Raw genomic sequence first — 18,883 nt, 5'->3', positions numbered from 1 at the left:
ACTAGTGTGGTTTTCATTTATTGAGTGTGGGAAATCTGTCCTGGAAAAAAAAATAGGTCATGCTAGGTGTGAATATTGAAAGGCTATATTCTATTTGTATGTTATTTATAAGTAAGTGGAAGTGGGTTTAGAAATTGGTGGTCTGTAAATCTACCTATAATCCATCCATTTTATCAGCTAACCAGGAAGGAGTTGCCAAAATTTAGACCACAGACAACACCGCTGTCCCAGTGGGCTAGTGGGCAAGAGTGAGTGTTCAGGTGTTCTGTCAGATTATATTATATTACATTACATTATATTCTTAGGACACAGTCTCTGTTGAAACTACTCACCTCTACTGTTGTAGCACAAAGGAAAGCAAGAATGTGCCTGTGTTCCAGTAAGACTTTATTTAGGGACACTGACATCATTGTAAGGACTGATGCTGAAGCTGAAACTCCAATACTTTGGCCACCTGACACGAAGAACTGACTCATTCGAAAAGACTCGGATGCTGGGAAAGATTGAAGGCAGGAGGAGACGGGGACGACAGAGGATGAGATGATTGGATGGCATCACCAACTCAATGGACATGAGTTTGAGTAAACTCCAGGAGTTGGTGATGGACAGGGAGGCCTGGTATGCTGCAGTTCATGGGGTCGCAAAGAGTCGGACACGACTGAATGACTGAACTGAACTGAACTGACATCTGAATTCCATGTGAGTTTGAAGCATCACAGAAATATGACTTTTTTCACCCATTTAAAAATGTAAAAACCACTGTTAACTCACTGGCTGCACGAAAACAGGTCATGGGCCAGTCTGCTGCCTCCTCTCCAGGAAATCCAACCATACAGAAGTATAAAGAATGAATATCCCCCCAACGCACCCAACGACGTGGAGGCATTACAGAGAATACAGACACCTTTATTCAGATTAGCACATACATTTAATAGTGTTATAATAGAAATGATACCTTGTCAATACATGGGGGAAAGACATTAAAAAAAAAAAGTAAAAAAACCAAGACTTCAGCCAAAGTTCATGATGGTTTGGTCACACACAGAAAAGAACAGTACTGCCCCTCCTCTCTGCCCATAAAGGAGGTGGCGTTGGCATGCCATGTATTACTCCTTACCTCACTGCGTCTTTTTCAGCAGGTTCCTTAGTCATACACATGCTTGACCTCTTAATACTGTGGGTTTGAATGCTCCACCACTGATATTTGTTTAGCCAGCAACTAATAGTCTGGTCATCTTGTGAGCCCCACCACTGGCCTCTCCCACATTCTTGGGCCCTGCTTTGCTCATCTAAGCTCCTACAGAGTTTCATCTTCCCAAGACCCTTAATGCAAAGTGTACAAGTGAGGAATGCTGATTGCACTCCACCTCACGCTCGGCTCCTCTCATGAGAAGTGGGATAACAAAAGAGGACTCACTTTCTGATCTCTGGTGTGCTGTTTATGTTTGACCCACCAAAGATTCACGATCCATCGGTGGTAGAAGGATCAGACCCACTAGGCTGGAGACAGAGTCAGAAAGAAAGGGCAGAAGCAGAAGCTCAGCCACCCAGAGAGGCAGCCTCGGGTATGATCCCGCAGAAAAGATGAAGTCTTCTTCCCCTTTGCCTTCTGCTCCCTTCACAGAGGGAATTCTTGGTCCTAGGAACCAAACTTCCAAGTGGTCCAAAAGACCCACCAGAATTTGCCCTCCAGTAACTGGGCGTGGGAGTCCTTTGTGTATAGGGAAGGAGGGTGGAAGGCATGGACCTTGCATCTTACAAAATCTGTATTCGATTCCTATATCCACCACTGACTGGCCATGACCTTGAGCAAGTTACTTAAACTCTCTGGGCCTTTATTATATTCAATATATATACCTTTCCAGCTTGATTGTAAGGATCAATAGAGTATGTAAAATACATGTATTATGTACATATTACTTAAAACATGATCACTCCTTCTCCATCACTGCGCTCTGCTGACATCATATTTAGGCTGCCATCCTCTGTGCCAGAAATTTCCAGTTGCACACGAAAATAATATAACTGGCCACTGGGTAGGGCAGATTTTAAGTTCACGAAGCTAATTATTTATGAAAAAAGCATCACATTTTCCTTCTAACACCATCAATAGGACTGAACTGGCTGGCTAGACAGAAAGTGTAGACATAAAGAAATGCTTAAAAATAAAACCACACCTGTATGCTTTTTACTTTTGCCATTTCCCGGAAAACAGAATAATTAAAAACAAGACGGTCTCATGAGGATGGATATTAGCAGCAAGAACAGCACCGGAAAGCTTCATTTTTTTCAGTGGCCCATGGGGACTGTTTTCTCTATTGTCCTGTCCTGATGATTTAAACCTGATGGTTTAATGGCCTTGCTTCTCAATCATAGCAAAGCAGTCCCGGTTTCCCTCTCCTGTGACAAAAGCTTGTGCAACAGAATATTGCTTAAATGTGGTCATGCTTGACGCCACAGCCCTGGTTCTGTCTGCGACAGGCCCGTCCCTCATTCTGATCCCTTCACAAAGGACGCCAAGGGCGCTGCCCAGGCCATCGGCCTCAGGACCACAGCGGACAGCAAAGCATCAGCTGCCAGCTGAGTTCTCAGGCTACACGTCACCGTAGTTCATTGCTCTCAGATGCGGCTTTGTGGTTAGAGATGCTTTAATTTTTTCCATATATTTAAAATAAGCTATTTAGTAGAAAATGGCAGAATAAATATAGTTTTAAACAAATTAAGTGGATATCTATGTCAAGTTATTAGGAAGAGTAACTACAGGGAACGCGTATCAGAAGCATACCATTCTCATTAAGACTGGAGGCGTTTCAGAGTTTGGGAATACACTCAGCCCTCCCCCTTACCACTTCTGCATCCACGGGGCCCACATCCCTGACTGTGTATATTACAAAGTCGCTCAGTCTTTATTCCTATTGGTGGAGGTCCAAACGCACGGCCTATTGCACATGATAAATAGCTAATGAATTACTAATCACTTTCCTTGTGTTTCCTATAAACTGAAGCTGAGAGAGGCCTCAGCAATAGTTTGTTTTTCTCGGAGAAAGAAAAGGTAAAACCTGTTAAAATGTTATCTTCGATTTTCAACCCACAAGTCAGCAAACCCCACCTCCCTCTCTGTTGCCTCTGGTCCTCAGAACACAGTTCTTATTGAGCTCTCAAACTTCCTAGAGCTACTTGCTAGAAACAGCACAGAAATGGTGGTTGGCTGTCTCGAAGCAGCAAAAACAGGAGACCTCAGCTCTGTATGTATGTCTCTTCGACACAGGAAACTGGCTGGACAGAGGACAACCCACACTGCAGATAAATCAGCTCAATACACACAGACCTCAGGCTCCAAGGCTCCTGTGACAGAAACCACGCTGGGAAAGTCATCTTTAAAGGCAATTACCGCTCCTAAGAGAAGTCAGCCCTCTCTGCATCCGTACTGAACTCACCTTCCCCAGGGGTCTGCAGACAGAAACAGATTCATCTTTTTCTTAACATAGGGATATAATGCTGTGTTAGGTACAAAAACACAGAGCTCTTTTAAGCATATACCTTAGCATCTTACCCGACCTTTACTCCTACTAACAAGCATCTCAGTGAAAAGAGCATTGTTTTCATTCTGTTTTGTGTCTCAAAGACCCCAAGAAGACAGGTCTTTTAAATTATGGGGACACACGTCCAGCCCAGTGTGAAAGGACGGGAACACGCTATACTAACAAGAGTTGAGTTTTGTCTGTAACTCCCACCGAGTCTCCGGGATTAAAGGATTCCTGTAGGCATCCTTCTGTTTCACAACCAACCGCTCCATTATCTGTCCTTTGAGCAATAGCTGAAGGAAGCTCCGTTTCTGATGGATCCGTTCATGGAAACCTTCGGATTCCCTCGCTCCATCCTCTCTCGGCTGAAGATTGTATCCTGGTCGCTGTCAAACTCGGACTCGGACACCATCAGGCTGGAGTTGTGCTCTGTGCTTCGGTGCTTGATACCTAGGGAGAAACGGACAGATGCCTCTGGAGGGGAGCGACACTCTCCCTCCCCGCCATCCATCATTCTGGTCCCGGGCACCGAGCCCTGCGCTCTGCACCTGCAAAGCCATAACTTAGGAGGCAGCAGGCGCTTGGGGTTTCCTGGTGGGTGTTAACAGGGGCTCTGGAATCACTCCTGAGCCTGAGCCCAAGCTTCGTCACTTATCAGCTGCATCCTCGCAGGATGACTCTCAGATGCTGAGATTAAACGCTGGCAAGGCACTGGGAAACTGTCTCGGAGACTTACCATATTTGGGCCTCAGCTCCATTCTTTCCTGGTCATCCATGTTGTCCAGGATGGTGTACTTGGTTTTCTTCCTTATTTTAGTCCTTTTTCGTCTGAAAAGGACAAAGAAAAAGGTCTATTCAGATTCTCAAGGAGGTAGGTGGGATCCAGGATTTAAAACCCGTGGAGGACACTAAAGGAAATGCTTTGCCTTTAGAATGCTATTACATTTTATTCATTGGCATCTTTTATTAATGATATGTGGGGCTTCCCTGGGGGCTCAGATGGCAAAGAATCTGCCTGCAATGTGGGAGACCCAGGTTTGAGCCCTGAGTTGGAGAGATCCCCTGGACAAGAGAATGGTAACCCACTCCAGTATTCTTGCCTGGAGAATCCCATGGACAGAGGAGCCCAGAGGACACGACTGAGTGTCTAACACACAATCTTCTTCATTAATGATGTGCGTGACAGCCCAGTCTGGGTTTGGTGAGCCTGAGATACATCATGTGCCTTTCTTTTTTTTAACTTTTTATTTGATATTGTTGTTACTTGGTCGCAAAGTCGTGTCCGACTCTTTTGTGACCCCATGGACTGTAGCTGGCCAGGCTTCTCTGTCCATGGATTTCTCCAGGCAAGAATATTGGAGTGGGTTGTCATTTTCTTCCCCAGGGGATCTTTCTGACCCAGGGATTGAGCCTGCATCTGCATCTTCTGCATTAGTAGGTGGATTCTTTACACTGACCCAGCCAATTAACAATTTTGTGATAGTTTCAGGTGAATAGCGAAGGGACTCAGCCATACATACACATGCATCCATTCTCTCCTAAACTCCCCTCCTATCCAGGCAGCCATATAACATGGAGCAGAGTTCCATGCCCTGTCCAGTAGGACCTTGCTGGTTATCCATTTTAAATACAGCAGTATGTACATGTCCATCCCAAAGTCCCTAACGATCTCTTCCCCCTCACCCTTCCCCCAAACGTAAGTTCGTCTCTAAGTCTGTGAGTCTCTTTCTTACTTACGCCATCATCCCGAAGAAACACATGTCAGAGTAGCACTGCTGTTATCACCTAACTCCAGGTTCTCACCTAAGCCTCAGGCTGAGATGCAAGGACCTTCCAGCAACTCTGCGTGTTGGCCCAGCAAGCTTTTCTCCATGAGGAATTCCTTCCTCAGAAAAACCTGGATGAACAAGTTTCCCCCTGAACCTATACTACCCTGGGATGTCCAAAGATGCAAGAATGACAAGATGACATAACTAGCAATCAGAAAAAAAAAAAAAAATCAACAGAAATTATAATAAATTCTCCCAAAGGAATAAGCAATAACTCAGTCTTTCATTTTTTCACAACACATCAAGACAACCAGGTTGATCCTATGGACCTCACCCTATGCTTCAGAGGATAATCTGAAAATACACATAGACACTATGGTAAGATTTGTAAAGAAGAAACAAAGGCAATATTCTGAGAACTTAGTGATTAAGAGCATGGGCTTCCAACTCTGGGTTTACTAGCTGGGTGACTGTGAGGCCATTTTTTCTCACCTCTTTAACTGCATGTTCCCACCTGTAAAATGGGAATAAGAACAGTTCCTTTCTCACATGATTGATGGGAAAACTCAATAAGATAACACATAGAAAGCATTTAGAAGCATTCATTATAATGGCAAGTACTTAATAAATGCTCAGTCACTCTTGTCATCATCATCTTCTACTTGATACAAATGTCACAAAGCTACAGAATTTTGAAAGCTAAGCACAGCAGGGTGACCTTCATCCCAGATGGTTCTGGGAAAATGTAATGGATAGAGGCTGCTAATTACCTCTGCTTATGCACTCGCTCACTGGTCCTATCTTTGGAAAAGTAATCACAAATAAAACTACAAAAATTGATAAGTGATCTCTGAAAAATAACTATTATTATGGTATTATTAAGGTATACCATTGGTTTTTCCAGTGGTCATGTATGGATGTGAGAGTTGGACTATAAAGAAAGCTGAGCGCCAAAGAATTGATGCTTTTGAACTGTGGTGTTGGAGAAGACTCTTGAGAGTCCCTTGGACTGCAAGGAGATCCAACCAGTCCATCCTAAAGGAGGTCATTCCTGGGTGTTCATTGGAAGGACTGATGTTAAAGCTGAAACTCCAATACTTTGGCCACCTGATGCGAAGAGCCGATTGATTTGAAAAGACCCTGATGCTGGGAAAGATTGAGGTCAGGAGAAGGGGATGAGAGAGGATGAGATGGTTGAATGGCATCACCAACTCAATGGACATGGATTTGGGTGAACTCTGAGAGTTGGTGATGGACAGGGAGGCCTGGCATGCTGCAGTTCATGGGGTCGCAAAGAGTCAGACATGACTGAGCAACTAAACTGAACTGAATTATGTTTTGTTTATCAAATCTTCGGAGAGCATTCACAGAGATCCATGTAGGAAAGTGGACCCAATGCTGCCTTCTAAGGACTTGAGTAATCATTATTCTTATGAATGTCCTCACAGAGGGCTGGGCATGGGGTTCTGAAAGGTTTGAACCATTAGTTAAGTCTGGGGTTCCTCAGCGGTCAGGTTCACGGGGGGAAAAAAAGAAGGAAAAACCTAAAGCAAAACTTCTCTGGTGATGGTGCCACTTCACTTAAAGTTCTTCATTTAGGAAAAAGAATTCAGATAGATTTGTTGCTTCACAGATGTAAACTAATGAAAACCTACCATTTGGATCAGTACATTCTAGAACTCCTTTCTCTACTGAGAGTGGATTAGGCCACTGAGGTAGTGTTCTAGTGAACGTGATGTGAGACTGGTAGAAAAGATTAGATTTGATACAGAAGCATTGAATCTTCTAGAAAATATGACAGCTGTAATGAAAAAAAAAGTTGCCTCTAGTATTATTCCATTTAACTAGTAGGCATATAAGCCCTGTGGGGGAGAATGTATTATCATGTGGTTTTAAAGTCGAGTCTCTCTTCATAAAAAGAGAGATTGTCAGAAGTTGAGCAGTGTCACAAACCCGAGCAACAGCCCTTACCCCTATCCTATCACCTTGAATGTTGCATCTTTATTTTCAAAGAAATAAATAAGCATGCCAGGTACCTCTTGCAGCAGCAGACGCAAAGCCACGTTAAAGCCCCTGTCAGCACAATGAGAGCAAGAGTCAGTATCGTCACATAGAACACGCTCCACTCTGAAAGACAGGAAAGCCAGAGCAGACATGTTACATACTCTCTGCAAAACAGCTTTATTTCAATAACTCTCAACGAATATTTCTGAATCCTTATACGCAAAGGCCATCTGTGGTGTTGTGACCACCTCACCAGGCTGGCTGCGGGGCCTGGTAAAATACTAACAAATCAAGAACAACTTCAAACCATCCTACATTTATCCAACTGGTTCAGGGACCTCATGGAGCACATATTGCATGCTGATCTGAGAACAGAAGAAACTGAAAAAGATAAATCCATCAATTAAGAAGGCTTCTGAAACACCCAAGTAATAACGTACATCAAAACATTCATTCCAGAATCACAGAACCTCAATACTGGTTCTGGTCTGGTTTCAATAAAGCAAATAAGGTGCTCATTTGTATGGCTGCCTATGACATGAAGATACTTATCATAGAGCCCGACAGTCATTCAGAAACGATTTCATCTTCACTTCACTTCTTCCACATCCTTACGAAAATCCAGTGTAAAAAGCTTTGCAACAACCCAGGAAGAGAGAAACCAATGGAGCAAAGACACAAGGTTTAACTCCATTAAATGTTACAACACTACTTGGAATAATGATTCAAGGGCTGGTTATTTTCAAATTTTTAAGAAGTAGAAACGGGAACATAATTTGGCAGGGAGCTTGTCCTAATTTTTCTGCCAATTATGTCCATCTGCATCCCCAAGAAGACAAAATGACTCTTAGAAACAGACTGGCATTGAAACACAGTTTCCTCCTCAGAAGAGACGGAGGCGGTGGCTCAGGCAGACGCTGGCTAGGATGGTGGCTCCAACGTTTGGAGCCTGCTTGAGCAGACAGCCTGGGGAGTGGGCCAACTTTCTTGCTCATGTGATTCCAGCCAGGTCGACACCATGGGCCACTTCACCAGAAGGTCACACCCAGTTCAAGCCAAGGCAGGTACAGTCTGGACATGGGGTCCATGTAGCCCAAAGCAACCTTCTCAGCAATGGTTAGCGACATCTGCTCTGCCGAGGTGAATTTCCTCAGCAGGAAGTTTTAAGGAAAAGTCTTAAACACACCCCCAAGGTGAATTGTGGGAATATCTTGACCCATCACCACGTGAGCTGGTTCAATGGGCTTTGGATGAGAAAAGGGTTGAATTTATAGCTGTACAGTCAGGCAGGTCTTTCTGACAGTTCAGAATGATTTGTCTGAAGCTTCCTCACCCGGAGCCCACCCACCACGCCAGGACTCACCACAGTTGCTTTCCCCATCCCGGATATAACGCTGGATCAGGTTCTCCATCCACAGCTGGGAGCAAATACAGCGCTTTGTGATGGGGTCACAGTGACCATGGCCAGAACACTTCAGAAGGCACCCTGCAAGAAGGCGAGTGAGGCAGAGGTCATCATGGGGCAAAGGAGGCTCCCTGGCTTCAGCTGTGCTCTCTTCTTCCATAGACCCTGAAGAGAGGCGCCTTGTTGAGTCAAGAGCCTCTTACTGTATGGACGGCGGTCCAGGCATGGTCTTTCATATTGACAATCGCATCAGGAAGTGAATGGCAGAAACATGTCAACACGTGCACCGTGAAACAAAAGGCTTAAACACATAGCGGAAATGCAGCACCCTCTGGCCCAAGAATGATAAATGCTAAAGATTTATCCAGTGAAAATGACTGGGGATGCGCACAAAGATTCATCTACATTGTGTATGTGTGCGCTCAGTTGCTCAGTCACGTCTGACTCTTTGTGACCCCATGGAGTGTAGCCCACCAGGCTCCTCTGTCCATGGGGTTCTCCAGGCAAGAATACTGGAATGGGTTGCCACTTCCTTCTCCAGGGAATCTTCCTGACCCGGGGTTTGAACTCAGGTCTCCTGTATTGCAGGCAGATTCTTCACCGTCTGAGCCACCAGGGAATACTCTCTCTGCATCAGAGATTCCAATTGTGGCTGTAACCAATGACTGCAAACCTGAAGGCTTGAAACAACCTACCATTATTTAAAAATCAACCTGACAGTCTGTGAGTAGAGACTTGGTTGTATAAATTATGAAACACATCCAGGATGGAGTATTCTGTGACCACAAATATCTTACTGAGGGATAAATTCTACAGGATTTGAGAAAATGATCATAATATGGTTTGAAGTTAAAAAAGCAGATTTAAAAATATGTATCAAATTATCCTGATTGCATTACATGTGTCTAGAGATGGGGGAACTAGAAGGAAAAACATCAAATTATTAACAAAAGTTATCTTCAAATGGTGGGAATTCTAGACTCTAGAATCTAGAGGATTATTCTAGGGTTATACTAGTTTTTTGTCTTCTTGTGTATTCCAAATTTCCTACAATAAACAAAGATTACTTTTGTAGCAAGAAAAAAATTCTTCCATGGCTGATTCATGTCAATGTATGGCAAAAACCACTACAATATTGTAAAGTAGTTAGCCTCCAACTAATAAAAATAAATGAAAAAAAAATTAATTTACTCCACATTACAAAGAAAGTCAATTGTGATTAGATACACATCTGAGACAAATTAAATTTTACTATCCAAATATTATCATGGTCCTCAATGTCTACTGAAATGATCCTTTTAACATAATAAGGTATTCATGTCCCTTGGAAGGTGGGGACAGAAACCTGGGCTAAAGACTACATTTCCATCCGCACATGTGAATGGATTTGGTACCAGGAAGAGGCAGCAAGCAAGCGGTTAAGAGAAGAGGTCCCACTGGAAGGCACTATAAGCTATCTTAAATTTCCAATGGGCTTCCCTGGCGACTCAGATGGCAAAGGATCCACCTGCAATGCAGGAGACCTGGGTTTGACCTCTGGGTTGGGAAGATCCCCTGGAGCAGGGAATGACTACCCATTCTAGTATTCTCGCTTGGAGAACTCCATGGACAGACGAGCTTGGTGGGCTATAGTCCATGGGATCCCCAAAAGTCAGACATGACTGCGTGATCAACACTTTCACTGTTTCTGGTGACTCAGCAGTGAAGAATCCACCTGCAATGCAGGAGACACTGGTTCAATCACTGGGTCAGGAAGATCCACTGGAGAAAGAAATGGCAGCCTACTCCAATATCCTAGCCTGGGAAATCCCGTGGACAAGAGCCTGGCGGGCTATAGTCCATGGGGTCGCAAAGAGTCGGACATGACTTAGCGACTAAAGAATGACAAAATTCCCAATAACCTACATAACATCTATTCACAACCTAAGCCACAATGTCCCACGTCAATCAATTCTCCAGCCATTAATACTTATCTGTCTCTAACAACATTCTGTTTAAGACTGTTTAACAACATTCAGACTGTTTAAGTCTGAAATTCTAACAATGACCAGTGTGTGAGAGTATAGTTTTAAAAATGAACCATGACTTGTTTCTCTCCAGGTTCCCTCAAAGACAAAGCATAGTTGGCAAATGTATGTTGCAGGAAACCGACTGGAGAAATAAATGCAAAACAAATCCCTGGATGCTAAAGTGAAGCTGTCCCCATGTCTTCTTTCTGTGCCAGCAAAATGTAGCCCTGATTAGCAAATCTGATTCTTTTAGAATATTCCCATAGGAGTTGACATGGAGAAATTAGAAAGATAATTAAATACTGAACTTTATTTCCATTTAATTCAAAAAAGACTATGAGACCTGGCTATAGTCCTGCCATATTGGAACCAAATCATATTTTACCTCCTCCAAGAAATCTTTTCCTTTAATCTGGGTAGTTACTTATATTTCTGTAATATTACCATTGCATTTAATTGGATGGCATGTCTACTGCGTAGTGTTTAGGGTTAGTCACTCAGTCGTGTCCAACTCTGGGATCCCATGGACTGTAGCCCATCAGGCTCCTCTGTCCATGGGATTCTCCAGGCAAGACTACTAGAGTAGGTAGCCATTCCCTTCTCCAGGGGGGTCTTCTCGACCCAGGGATTGAACACGGGTCTCCTGGATTCCAGGCAGATTCTTTACCACTGAGCCACCTGGGAAGCCTTATGTCTAGTCCAGTGGGATCCAATTCTGAATATACAACAATTATATATTTACATTACTTGACCTCTAAAAACAAAGATATTTCTGATAGGGGGCATACCTGCTGTGTCAATCCTCAAGACTTTGAAAAGCAAGAAATCAGCCTTTTCCTTTGAGAGCCGCCTGTGTAGATTTCGGGCCACTTCGGCAGCTTTGAGGACCTTGAAAGGTGGCCCAGTCTGTACATAAAACACAATCACGGTGCTGCAGAGGAGACAGAGAGGGGCCAGCCACATGGTTAGCCAGTGACCGGCGTGACATATCCACTCCAGCCCTCGGACCTGCAGGGCTGAGAAGGCAGGCGGCCACAGCTCCGCGGCCTGGCAAGGACATGGGTGTATCCTGGGGGCCAAGGAGTTGATCGGCTTCTATTCACAAATAAAGGCTCTTTGGTCCCAGAATTCAACTGATGAGGGGCAGATCTTCAGATAAATGGAGCAATGTGTGAGTGCATGCATGCTAAGTCACTCAGTCATGTCTGACTCTACGACCCCATGAACTGTAGCCTGCCAGGCTCCTCTGTCCATGGGGATTCTCCTGGCAAGAATACTGGAGTGGGTTGCCATGCCCTCTTCCAGGGTATCTTCCTGACCCAGGGATTGAACCTGCATCTCTTACATCTCCTGCCTTGGCAGGCACCTGGAGGGCCCCAAAGCAATGTGTACAAACAGACACAATCACACACAACATGAGAACCTTCAGATGCATCTTCACTTTTACCTTTTTGCTGAGATGTGATATACTTGCAATAAAAGTCACCGTTCCAAAGTAAGTGTGTGTCTCAGTGGCCTTTAGCACATTCACAAAGTTGTGCAACCATCACCATCTATCTCCAGAACATTTCCACCATCACAGAAACTCCACACCCATCAGCAAGCATTCCCAGGACTCCAGCTCCTGCCAACTACTAATCTACTTTCAGTCTCCGTGGATTTGATTATTCTGAACTTTTCATATACATGGAATATGTATGAGGCATTTTGTGCCTGGCTTCTTTCACTTTGTATAATGTGTTCACAGTTCATCCAAGTTGAGGCATGTATATCCCCCTCCTTCAAAATGCCAACTATTATTCCCTTGTATGAATACATATCATTTATCCACTCATCAGTCGATGACATTTGGACTGTATCTACTTCTGGGCCATATGAATAACACCACTGTGAATGTCCACGTCCTGGATTTTGTATGGACATATGTGTATTATTTCTTGTGCATATATATCTAGGAGTGGAATTACTGGGTCGTATGGTAATTCTATGTTTAGCATTTTGAAAAACTGTGAAAGTGTTTCCCTCAGTGGATGCATCATTTCACATTCCCACTGGCGATATATGGGTGTTCCAATTTCTCCATATACCTGCCAACATTTGTTACAGCCTCTTCTGGATTAAAGCCATCCTGATGGGTATGAAGTGGTATCTCCACGTGATTCTGATTTGCATTTCCTTACTAACTAATGATGTTGAACATCTTTTCATGTGTTCATTAGCCACTTGTACATCATCTTTGGAGAAATTTCTATTCAAATCTATATTACTCTCCAAATGTTGCCATAAAAATCATATCACAAACTGGGTGTATAAGGGTTTTTTAGAAATTCAATTATAAATCCTATAAGAAATTAATGCAGAGGTTGAACCTTACAGACCCTCAGAAGGTGGTTGGTGGTTTAGTCACTAAGTCGTGTCCGACTCTTGCGATCCCATGGACTGTAGCCTGCTAGGCTCCTCTGTCCATGGGATTCTCCGGGCAAGAATACTGGAGTGGGTTGCCATTTCTTTCTCCAGGGGATCTTCCTGACCCAGGAATCGAACCCAGGTCTCCTGCACTGCAGGCAGATGATTTACCAACTGAGCTATGAGGGAAGTGGTAATCCAAGATCCTCTGAGAGTGAGAGAAGCCTCAGCCCCATGAACATGAGGCAGGAATGGAGTCTGGCTATGAGGCATGCCCCGTGCATGCCCCAGACTATTTGCATGCTCTCTGTTGATACCAGAACCAAAACCCAACTCCCTCTGATGGTCCCTAACTCCTTCAGTCAGAACATTCTCCATCAGCAAACATTTACTGAGCCTCGTGGGAAGGACCTCTATAATCATGCCCTTGCTGCTGCCCTTTGAGGAAAAAAAATAAAGGATACAAATGGGATAAATGTGTGTGTAAAGACACAGAACAAGAGAGGAGACGAACACCATCAGGCCGGACTGAGCGGCTCACACCTGAGGTCCGAGTGGGCCTGAATCTTCTGAACCCTGATGTCCGAGTCCAGCACGTTCAGCAGCGCCGCCAGCTGCCTCACGAGGGTGTCCTTGTGCTGCTCCGACAGCTGCCCAACGCCGACCTGCAGGATCAGCTCCACCAGGCCGCCCTTCTTCGGGTCTGAGGAAACGAGAAGACACAGGCTTTCTTTCCATTTGAAAACCCCAGGCTTGATAACAGGAGGAGTAAGGCCTGCACAAGAGTCTCAGAGCTTGAAGCAACCCCTGTGTTAGGCTCTACACTTGGGTTCTACGGCTCAGGTCAATTCTCCCAAAAGCCACAGGGGCCACTGTCTGTGAGGACTTTTTCCTTGTTTTATATCAGCTCGCTGTCTTATTAATCTTTCTCCAGATGATAGACAGGTGTGCTTAGTCAGCCTTGGGGCTCACTTAATATTCTGAGACCTCACACACCTCCCCTGACCCAGAAAGAGAACTCGGTCCCTGAGGGCTGTGGGCCCGGCCCAGTTCATGCCGGAGCTTAGTGTGGCCACCTCACTGAAGCTGCCCTCCTGGCACTCCCAGGAGTGAAGCCCTCGTGGCCACCTCACGAGGCCTTTTGTCTTTGAAAGACCTCTTTGTCTTCGGGTAGGAAAACCAAAGTGACCAAGGAGTCTTGCTGTCAGGCCCAGTTCTCCCTAAGAGTTCCGAGGCTGGATCTGTTGGGGGACAGATGGCCACGTGTAGAGGAAACCACAAGGTGGGCCTGGCTTCCCACACGGGGCTCCACTGCCACCTGCAAAGAGCCCCAGATACAGATCTCCCCCCAATCCTGGCTCACAGGCCAGCCCCACAAACGCAGGCCCAGAAGCCCAGCGCGTACCTGGCCGCACTTCCACTGTGGCGGTGTCCGTGTCTGAGGCCCCCTGACCATCAGCAACTCGCAGGCGGAAAGTGTAGATGCCCTCCACCAGGTTGGTGAGCTGCAGGGCCGAGCTGTGGTCAGAGCCGTCGATGACATCCTGAGAAATAACACGTTCACAGTCCGTACTTGGCTCCCAACCCGGGCCTCTGCGGACCCCAAACCTCAGTGGCCCGTCTTTGTCACACATGCATGATTCTAAGGGACAGGCTGAGGAGGAAGTGGGGAGGGGAGGTTAGCGAAGGTGTGGGTAATCCTTGGTGTCTCTTCCACTGCTATTTTTATTTGTTTTTTAAAAATTTTTACATTTTGGTCACACCTCACAGCATTGTAGGATCTTAGTTCCCCAACTAGGGATTGAACCCATGTCTCCTGCATTGGAAGAAGAGAGTCTTCACCACTGGACCACCAGGAAGGTCCCTCTTCCACTTTTAAAGCACCAGGAGACACAAGACTCAGACATGACTTTGTTACAGGAGCTTCCCAAGGGCTCTAGGAATGACCAAATTCTACCCAGCAGAGGCAAAACCCCCTGAAATCAGGGCAAAGACCTGGAGTGTGAAGCACTCTCTCTGAAAAGTTTTCTGGGTCTTATTTTCAAAGACAGTTTCACAGTGCTTAGGATTCCTCGTGGTGTATCATGTTCACCTTCTCTAGTGACCCAAGAGCCTCAGTAGAGACATCTCTGCTGAAAGCGTTTGAGAAGAATCTCCTAGACCCCTGCCCTGAACTTGCTAACAGAAGAGGGTGATAACTAATTGTTAACAAGTGCTCTGATCAGGGAGCTGTTATAATTACACTCAGAAGCCAATCCACCATCTGGCTGAACAGTATTCATTCCAGAGTTACTCTGGAATGAAAGCGCTTTCAGTTCTTTCCCTGGGACCACTCCCTCGGTACATCTCCAAGAGTAAATTTTCATCTTTCAAGTCCTTAGCAACAGCAGGAATGAAGACGTACCTACATTTATAGCCAAAAAGGCAGGGTGCTCTAATGTGGAAAAATGCCTGATAGGAACTGAAAACCTAAGCCTCTCTGGTTGGTTGAAGATGAGTTAATCAACCTTGGCCAAGTCACTTTCCATCTCTGCATCTGATTTTCTATACTTAGGCAATGAGAATGGCAATCCTGGATCTGGTGACCTATCTGGTACAATGCTGAGGAAAAGGAAAGAATCCACGTGGATCGAAATAGGTATAACAGGAAAGCTGAGGAGCTTGAGGAAAGAATGAGTCCCTTTAGAAGATTCCAGGCTACAGTTTCTGACTCTATCAAAGTCTGGGTGGGGAAAAAGTCAGAAAGGACTTCAGATTTATTTAAATTGAATAGCAGCTTCCTGCACCCAGGCGTCAGAGGAAACCCAGAATCATAAACATCTTAGCGGGGCATGGAAAGGGAGATGAGATCACAACAGAGACACAGAAATGGAGTTAACTGTGTCCCCTCAAAGGTTGAAGTCCTAACCCTCCATGTCCAATGGACATGAGTTTGAGTAAGCTCCAGGAGTTGGTGATGGACAGGGAAGCCTGGCGTGCTGCAGTCCACGGGGTCGCAAAGAGTCGGACATGACTGAGCGACTGAACTGAACTGAGGTCATAAAGGTGGGGTCCTGATCCCATAGAATTAATGTCCTTATAAGAAGAGACACCCAAGAACCCTCTCTCTCCCCTTTTTCTCCCTCTCTCTCCCCTACTTCCTCTCTCTCTCCGGCCCCGCTCCCATGTAAGGACACAGCAAGAAGGCAGTTGGAACCAAATCATCTACCACCTTGATCTTGGATTTTCCAGTCTCCAAAACTGGGAGAATATAAACATCTGTTGTTGAAGCTGCCCCGCCTGTGGTATTTTGCTATGCAGCCCTAGCAAACTAACACAGACATAATGCTTAGTGGTCCAGGGGCAATTCTCTTCAAGTACTCACTCCAGCTGCTGGACTCTGGCCGTCCCGGATCCACAGATAGGACACAATTCCTTGGTCATCAGTAGACCTTGAACCATCCAAAGTAATGGAGTTATTGGGAAGCACAAGAACATGTCTGCCACCAGCCTGGGCTCTGGGAGGACTATTATTTTCTAAGTCAAATACAGCAGAAATGAAAGCAAAGAAATTGATTTAAAATACTTGTGATAAGTGTGACATAAAATATCCATGACTATTCCATCTTGCAGATATGTAGATTTAAAATATCCAGAAAGCATCATCTCCTGCCTGAAATACCCATAAGATAAAGACTTTCTTTAAGTTCCCTTTGCACTCAGCTACTTATAAGTTGGTAGCCAATATGTTGGACAGTTTACTATTATCATTATAGTTTTTCTCTTTTTGAAAAGAGAAACCATGATCTTATTTACATTTGGGGTCTGGAAAATGAAAATATTTTCGTTTAAAATATGCTCTGGATCATTCTGTACTGGTCCACGCTATCTGGCCACAGAAATATTTATGTTTCTAGTCATGCCAAATTTTGATTGTGTAAATACAATAAAGAACTTGAGTCAGAAATAATTAGACCTCATTGTTCTGACTGGGTATCAAACATAATGAACAACGTAAGAGCCATTTCTGATATAATGAAGATGCTATGAGGCAGATGGGGTTGTTCAGATGGGGTTCTGGGATTCAATAAACCAACCAACAGAAAACAGGTGAGGACAGTCAAATATTGACCCAAAGGAGTAATTAACATCCCACTGGTCACTGGCCACTTTCTTCCTCAAAAAAGACAGAGACTGGAATAGAGCCAATTGGTGCCATTTTTAGCTTGCCATTTTGTCTGCTCCACTTCTCCACAAGCATTATCTTTTTAAAAATCCAAATTTTTCAGGTAAAAATGGCATAATGCTAGGGTTTGCCTCAAACTGCTTCAACCAGGATCAAAGAAAATATGAACTGATAGATGAAATAAGAAGGGTAAAATGAAAAAAAAAAAAGAAGGGGAAAATGTTGTTAACTGTTGAAGCTGGGTGATGGGTGTATGATGGTCCATTAGGGCTATTCTCTCTACTCATATATGTGGTTTAAAACTTACACAATAAAACATTTGGGAAAAAAACTCAAATTGATGTCACTGTGCTGAGAAAATTGCTTCAGCCTCTCCCAAATGCACAATAAAGTCCAAACTACCCAGCACAACACAACATACACACTTCTTTATGGCTGAGCCTGAGGCTTGGCTACCCTCCCCAGTGTTCTGACTCTCTTGCTTGTCCCTAATATCCAACTGGATTTTCCCGTCCAGCCATGCTCTTTTACATTTCTGAGCTTCAATACATCATAATCATTCATTCCTTCACTCATTTACTGAAGGAACCAACATTGATGATTTGCTGTGAGTCTAGCACTGTGCCACACGGAGGAGACAAATACCTATGATAAAGGTCTTCAACCACTCATGGTCAAATGGAAAAGCCAGAGACAAGTACCTAAAGCAAGATGGTATAAGATTGGACCACATATTTCATATTCATGGTTTCATGGAGCCTGAAACCATCTCTGCACTTAGATTTCCGAGGAGACAGAAAGCACCATGAGGCCACTGGGACTCCGGGCTGCGGCTGCCAGTAGTCATGGAAGATTGAAGCCATCAGGAGGTGCGCTCCACAAACAAAAGGGAATGCTATGTCCTTGCAGAGGGAGGCGGGAAAACAGCTAACATGGACGGAAAAGGAATGACCTTTGCTTGGCCAACCAGAGCTCAGCATCTGCTATGAACCAATAAGCAAACACCAGCATTTCCAGATACCCATGTGGCTAAGGGTCTGTGAAATCAAGTAGAAGGCGCCCAGCCCCCTCCGCCAGCGGATCCACCCACCCTCTGCCCTGACTCACCCTTCTTCACGGCCACGGTGAGGGTGGTCGTGCTGCTCAATCCCTGCTGGTCTTTCACTGTTAAACGGAAGTGGTAGGTACCCACCTGAAGACCGCTTACTGTGGCTATAGCTTTGTCGAAGTTTTCCATCTCCACTGCGCTGGGGCCTCTATGAAACACGACAGTCATTAACAATGGGCACAGCGTATGGGAGTCTGAGGACGGGAGGCATGGTGTTTGATATAAATGGTTCTTTTTATGGCAATAATATATACCATCTAGAGAATTCTATGGAGAAGGCAATGGCACCCCACTCCAGTACTCTTGCCTGGAGAGTCCCATGGACAGAGGAGGTAGGCTGCAGCCCATGGTGTCCAAAGAGTCGGACACGACTGAGCGACTTCACTTTCACGTTTCACTTTCATGCACTGGAGAAGGAAATGGCAAACTACTCCAGTGTTCTTGCCTGGAGAATCCCAGGGACGGGGGAGCCTGGTGGGCTGCCGTCAATGGG

At 44.9% G+C, this 18,883-nt stretch overlaps 2 protein-coding genes across 3 annotated transcripts in view; one reads left to right on the top strand and one right to left on the bottom strand.

Moving 5' to 3' along the window:
• ALDH5A1 (aldehyde dehydrogenase 5 family member A1) overlaps window positions 1-3,581 on the top strand; it is a 31,709-nt gene extending 28,128 nt beyond the window's left edge. Inside the window, exon 11 of one of the 2 annotated variants that reach the window (XM_061147507.1) lies at window positions 3,269-3,581. In XM_061147507.1, coding sequence (XP_061003490.1) covers window positions 3,269-3,431 — 163 coding nt within the window. In that variant the 3' untranslated portion in view covers window positions 3,432-3,581. Of the gene's footprint in view, window positions 1-346; window positions 600-3,268 lie in introns of those variants that run through there. The other variant, XM_061147508.1, reaches the window with a different exon arrangement.
• Window positions 3,582-3,761: 180 nt separating this feature from the next.
• The window catches only part of KIAA0319 (KIAA0319 ortholog), a 68,221-nt gene continuing 53,099 nt past the window's right edge, over window positions 3,762-18,883 (bottom strand). Inside the window, exons 13-21 of the mRNA XM_061147504.1 lie at window positions 18,390-18,538; window positions 16,482-16,633; window positions 14,523-14,661; window positions 13,661-13,820; window positions 11,500-11,642; window positions 8,661-8,783; window positions 7,330-7,420; window positions 4,261-4,352; window positions 3,762-3,974 (exon numbers count right to left, since the gene is read on the bottom strand). Of these exons, the coding sequence (XP_061003487.1) occupies window positions 3,796-3,974; window positions 4,261-4,352; window positions 7,330-7,420; window positions 8,661-8,783; window positions 11,500-11,642; window positions 13,661-13,820; window positions 14,523-14,661; window positions 16,482-16,633; window positions 18,390-18,538 (1,228 nt within the window). The 3' untranslated portion in view covers window positions 3,762-3,795. The remainder of the gene's footprint in view (window positions 3,975-4,260; window positions 4,353-7,329; window positions 7,421-8,660; window positions 8,784-11,499; window positions 11,643-13,660; window positions 13,821-14,522; window positions 14,662-16,481; window positions 16,634-18,389; window positions 18,539-18,883) is intronic.

The sequence above is a fragment of the Dama dama genome, chromosome 7, assembly GCF_033118175.1.
Source record: "Dama dama isolate Ldn47 chromosome 7, ASM3311817v1, whole genome shotgun sequence".
In the NCBI taxonomy this organism is placed as follows: Eukaryota; Metazoa; Chordata; class Mammalia; order Artiodactyla; family Cervidae; genus Dama; species Dama dama.
This window is presented reverse-complemented; position numbering and strand designations above follow the sequence as displayed.